Source organism: Electrona antarctica (genome assembly GCF_951216825.1).
Source record: "Electrona antarctica genome assembly, chromosome: 11".
NCBI classification, from domain to species: Eukaryota; Metazoa; Chordata; class Actinopteri; order Myctophiformes; family Myctophidae; genus Electrona; species Electrona antarctica.
Window position 1 is genome coordinate 36,888,217 of NC_136792.1, and position 5,860 is coordinate 36,894,076.

General features: G+C 43.6%; 1 protein-coding gene across 1 annotated transcript in view; it reads right to left on the bottom strand.

The window, feature by feature from the left end:
* The window catches only part of LOC306932136 (uncharacterized protein), a gene marked incomplete at both ends in the record, with an annotated part of 17,924 nt that extends 12,839 nt beyond the window's left edge, over positions 1-5,085 (bottom strand). The window contains 2 exons of the mRNA XM_079513838.1: positions 1-135; positions 3,654-5,085. The exon at positions 1-135 is cut by the window's left edge and continues 11 nt beyond it. Of these exons, the coding sequence (XP_079369964.1) occupies positions 1-135; positions 3,654-5,085 (1,567 nt within the window). The remainder of the gene's footprint in view (positions 136-3,653) is intronic.
* Positions 5,086-5,860: the final 775 nt, after the last annotated feature.

The window sequence follows — 5,860 nt, forward strand, 5'->3', positions numbered from 1 at the left end:
CACTAACTCTGGGCAGCCCGGGATCGAGCTGGGATGAGATACCGGCCACTCTACCCTGGCCCTGAGTCTCTGCCACCCCAATGGGAGCCCTATACATCGGGCATTCCAGCATGACATGGTCTGCGGTCTGTTCATCTGCGCCAGTGCGCCACACTCACAGGTCATACCAGGAGTCAACAAAAGCATTACAGATGGAGTGCCCTAAATACAAAGGGAAGACATTATTGCACATAACAATCACACGAAGGGGTCTAATGAAGTACTGTCACCTCATAAACACTAGACATACTATTGGTCCAACTGTCATTAGACAGACAACCTACCTCAAACCCTAACCTAACCCTGCAAACACGGAGCAGCGCATGTCCGACCGCATGTCCGACCGCATGTCCGACCGCATGTCCGACCGTATGTCCGACCACATGTCCGACCGTTGTTTCCGCATGTCGGTCCATTGGTGTGTCTAATCTGCGTCTGTGCATCCCTAGTCAAACGGGCCAATGAAAAGAAACTTGATATAGTGACATCACAATATCATCCCCTCCCCTAACCCCTCACTCTTTATCATACAACAGCTGTGGGTGCAGCTTCAGTTCAGGTGGATCACCACCCTCCAGGCAAACCAGGCATACTTAATGAACTGGTGGGCATGTCCACATACAAACGACATAACAAATACTGTACACGTTTTTGAAAAAAATATTCCTCCTTAAATAATAATAATAACTGATGATCATGCATGTGAATGGGAAATAAATCACGGCACTCCATCTTTTAACATTTCCTTAACCATAGGCTCTAAACCTCAAGCCTCCAAGTCTTTCTTACATGATACTGGTTTTAAAATGCTGCTATTTTCAGGCTATTTGAATTTTGTTTTATTCTCCCTTCTATCTATATTGTATTCCTTGAACTGCAAACGTGAAGCCTGCATAAATAATAGTTTCACCTCACTTTTACCTAATTACAAAGTTTGTTGATTGATTGAGTGATTGAATGATTGATTGATTGATTTGTTTTGGAAATTATTCCACATTTTTCAAGATTCTTCCAAAAACTTTGAAATGGCCAATCTACACACAACGCTCTGTGTGCTTATAAATGGTCTATTCTAAAACAGCTTAAGTAGAGCTAAAGTGGACCCATTGGAACCCCCTCAAGGACCACAGGCTTTGAGACTTTGAGAACAACTGACCTTAGTAGTAGATGTATAGAACCTGCTTATCTTACATCGCGTCAGCGTTGACCTACGGCATCTCTCTGTGGTTTTCCAGCTGCACAGCAGGGTCATAAACACGGCCCAGAGGATCATGGCATGTCCTCTCCCATCTCTGGAGGACCTCTATGAGACACTACTGTAGAGCCAACAGCATCTTCAAGGACCCATCGCACCCAGGTCATCCTCAAGGACCCATCCCACCCAGGTCATCCTCAAGGACCCATCCCACCCAGGTCATCCTCAAGGACCCATCCCACCCAGGTCATCCTCAAGGACCCATCCCACCCAGGTCATCACCTGCTGCAACTTATGCCCTCAGGGAGGCGCTATAAGGTCATCAATGCAAGGACGAACAGACTGAAAAATAGTTTTTACCCCAGAGCAGTCATAGCCTTAAACACTGACACTTGACACTTTATGGACTAAAAAGGGACTTACTTACTGTGCAATAATGTCTTAAATGTATGTATTTTATATAGAGTATTATGTATTTTGTTTTAAATGCACTTGAGCTGGATTGCAAATCAATTTCGTTGTCTTGTACAATGACAAAAAGATATTCTGATATTCCTCCTTTTCAATGCCTGTTTTTAAAAAAAATCCAAATATGAATATTATCAGGAAATGATCCGTCACATTATTGATCCAGGAATGTAGTTTATTCTGTGCCAAGTCTAAAGTGATGTTGTCCAAATAGGCCTATAAATTACATTTCCAACCCATTCGGCTGATTGACTGGCCTACTTGTTCTGTGACACACCAGTAACCACGTGTTATACTGCCCTCTTGTGTTAGGAAGGAAACATAATATGCCAAGTGTGTGGGGCAGAGCACTTGAAAGCATTTTCCAGACTTAGTGGAGGCATGTGTGGTCTCAAGCAACAAATAATCTTGAGAGCGTGTATGATAAGAAATAGTTTTCCATTGTAAAAGAGAGTTTAAATAAGAAGGTGAACTCCCAATTAGAACTTTATAGACAAATAAAAAACAATGTTGGTCTGTCCTTGTCGCAATTAAGGGAGGGCCAACCAACCTTATTGTAGGTACACTACAGTATGCAGTGGTGAGTGTTAGCTGTCGCCTGTTATAAATCTGAGGGCACAATGATAAACGGGGTCCAAGCCTTTAAGTGTGGTATATTAGGTAGGTATAGCTATGTTTATCATTACATTTATTTTATTTTTCAATTCAATCTTTATCATTCAGACTCATGAAAGCAACTGAAAACACGTGAATGTTAACCGGTGGTTATCGGCCATGAATGCCCACTGGCCAATGCCCAGAATAGGGAAGTAAAAGTATTAAAAAAGTCACTTCAGTCATTGTAAACACAGCAGAATGTACAGCAGTTTACTGTAAACACAAGACATGCATCTTAAAATGTTCCTGTTAGAACAAAGGAGTTTGAAGCTACAATGGGTTGGTATAGGAAGGGGGCGGGGCAGCTCAAATTAATATCAAATATCTAAATACTGAATCGAGCAATTTAAAAACTGTCGTGATGAATTAATACCACAACATGTAAAATACTATGTTACGCATAAATGTCAAGTTCAACAACATTTACTTTACTAAAAGTACTAAAGTATTGGCATCAAAATATACTAAAAGTACCAAAAGTAAAAATACTCATTATGCAGAATGTCCCATGTCACAAATTTCAAAATAAATACAAATCTTTTGAAGTGAGTAATTCTTTTTTTTTAATAATCAAAATCTACAAAGCAACAACTAAAGTTTTCTAATGTGGTGGAGTAAAAGTAATATTAGCCTCTGAGATGTAGTGGTCGAGTAGAAGTAGGCTATACTTAGTGCTTGAATAAATGTACTAAGTTACTTTACACCACTGCAAACAGCACAATGAATAATATGTAAACCAGTGGTTCTCAAAGTGGAGTCCAGGGATCCATACATAAAATGTGTCATATCGAAATCAGTTTTCCACTTCATCCATATTTTATGGGATATTCAAATATTGCCACGCAGTATTATAGACTTAGATCTATATATAACACAAATCTTCTCTTTTTGGCGTAATCATTTTCAAATGGGAGTCCGTGGCAAAATAAAATACATATCAATTTGGGGGTCTATGAAATGGAAATGTTTGAGAACCACTGATCTAGTAGCCTGGCATTGGTCAGACTCATAACGTGGATTCACTCACTCACACGTTCCTTGAGGACCGTGTGAGTGAGTGAATCCACAATACATGGCCAATGCCAGGCTACTGATCTAGGACCTTGATCTTTTGTTCATTACAGAAGTTCACAAATAACCTCTGTGATGAGTGGCTCACCAACAATTCCACCACAGGAACATAAGCATTCTTTGGAAAGTGTCCCTCTGTTAGAATTATAGTATGAGTCTCCACCACAGGAACAGAAGGATCCTTCGGAAAACTGTGTCCTTCGGTAGACTTGCCCACACAGACATTCCCATTTCTGTTGGGACTGTGGCTGCTGTGCAACATCTCCAGAAGCCACCGCCGCTCCCAGGTACACAAAAGGGGACAGATCCCAGCTATTGTTGATGGTGGTTATAGTGAGGATTTCTGTCCTCTGGTGCTGGCCGCTCCTGTTGAAAAACGATAGGGACGAGGCAGGAAAGTTCCAGAGCACTTCCACTTGCTGGGGTCGGGATTCTTCCTCATCTCCCTTTTCACCCACATCTTTGATCACCTGAGATGAAACCTTACGTTTTTTCTCAGCTTGGTCCTTCTCTGACTTCTGCAGCCCAAAACTATGTGCCTTAGCTTCAACAGTAGCTGTAACAACTTCATAATAATCTGTTGTGAGAGAACTGAGCTGGTCGCCTTGACAGCACAATCCATAGACGTGTCCATCTTTTAAGTTTTTGGCAGATGCTTTGTCACATATACCGATGGTCCAGTCACAGTCTTCAGGAAGGCTAATCCTCCAGTTGGCATTTGAGAGAGCACTGTGGATCCGAAGGGTGTGAGCGAGTCGTTTCTCTGTCAAACTGCAGAAAACCCTCCTGTGGTCGCTGGACAGTGACATGCCTTTTCTCAGTGACTTCGGGTCAAATGTAACATCTGAGTTGGTGGAAAGGTCTTTTTGGTGGTTCTCCGGGTCAACCAGAATCAGCAGAGAGCCCCACAATTGGACTGCTTCTTCTACCATCTCATGTCCGTTCTGCCTTAACTCCCGAACCAGCTTGTCACGGTCACTCCCTGGCTCCAAGCCCTTCCTCAGGTCCACAGCTTTGGCCTTCTCCACATCCCGATGCACCCCAGAAAACATCTGCAAGAAACGGAAGGTATCCTTCTCGCTCTGAGCCGCTTTAATGCTGCTCTCGCTGGTTTTGATGGACACCATGCGGGCGGAAACGGAACTCTGGACACTTGACAAGGCGATGTCTCTCAGTTTGGACATAGCCTCGACAAGACGCACGCCGGACTGGGCCAACTTGCTCCGTTCCCCTTTTTCCCACTTCTCCAGACTCTCGCCCTTATCCGCTGTCTTGGCTAAAGCATACTGCTCAACAGCAAGCTTCTCCATGAGCTCTTTGTGGGCCGTGGAGATGGTCTTCATGTTGTGCAGACGGTGCTGGTCTTCAATGGCACAGGACACACACACACAGGTCAGATCGTCCAGACAGTAGTACTCCAGCACCTTGCCATGTTGGGGACATTTGGTGGCTCCGGCTTCCCCCGGGGCCAGGGGCTCGGTCAGAGGGTGGGTTTGCAGTAAAACAGGGGTGGTCAGATGGGCCTGTAGGTGCTGGACACACATGGAGATTTCACACTTCATGCAGGTCTTGCGTGCTGGCTTCCTGTCCTCCTCTGTGCACATGTCACACAGAACGGCTTGCTGCTCGCTTTGCTGCTGTAGGCTGTTAGACATGTTCTCAGGCGATAGCAGATCCTGGATCCTAGTTGTTTGATATGGGCTCTGTTCTTCTTCTGTTGCACTGTTCCCAAGGTACAACAAAGGTCCAATCTCAAAGATTTTAAAAGGCTTTAGTCGTTGACAAGTGTTCTGTGTCTGGTGCGTTCCCTTGCTTCTGTCACTGTGATATTCCCAAGTCTAGTTCAATCAGACAGACATGAAACTTTGGACTTGCTCATGCAGGAGGGGCAGAGCTGTTTTATTGCAATCTCCTTATCATGCTGTCTTTGTCTCACTGGCGCTGGCACACCTTCTTGCTGTGGGAATATCCCCTGCGGGATAAGAAATGTATCTATAAAGGTACAGTATCTATCAAGGTCAGTTTTATTTCCTGTTATAAACAATGCAAGGTAACTACATTCTCGATGCTCAGATATTTCAGAATTCCTTCATCCCGAGAGCCAATAAAGCACTGGGGGAGGTCAGCCAACTATAGTTTACCTTACCTATGTTTGTTTTTTTTACTATAGCTATACTGTGTGAAATAAAAATCAGTAAATGATAAATTATTAACAATTTAGCAACACTGCAGAAACCCTGATAGGAGGCAGTGGAGAGGGCAGCGATCCAGGAGTCCAGAGCTGGTGTTGGCTCGTGCACACTCTCTTGCAACACATAAGTGATTAACCCGAGGCCGATTCTACACATATCTTCTAAACAGGTTTTTGGATATATACAGTATATACGAAAATACTTCGCTTGGATGCACCTGGGACGTATCCTCAGTGAT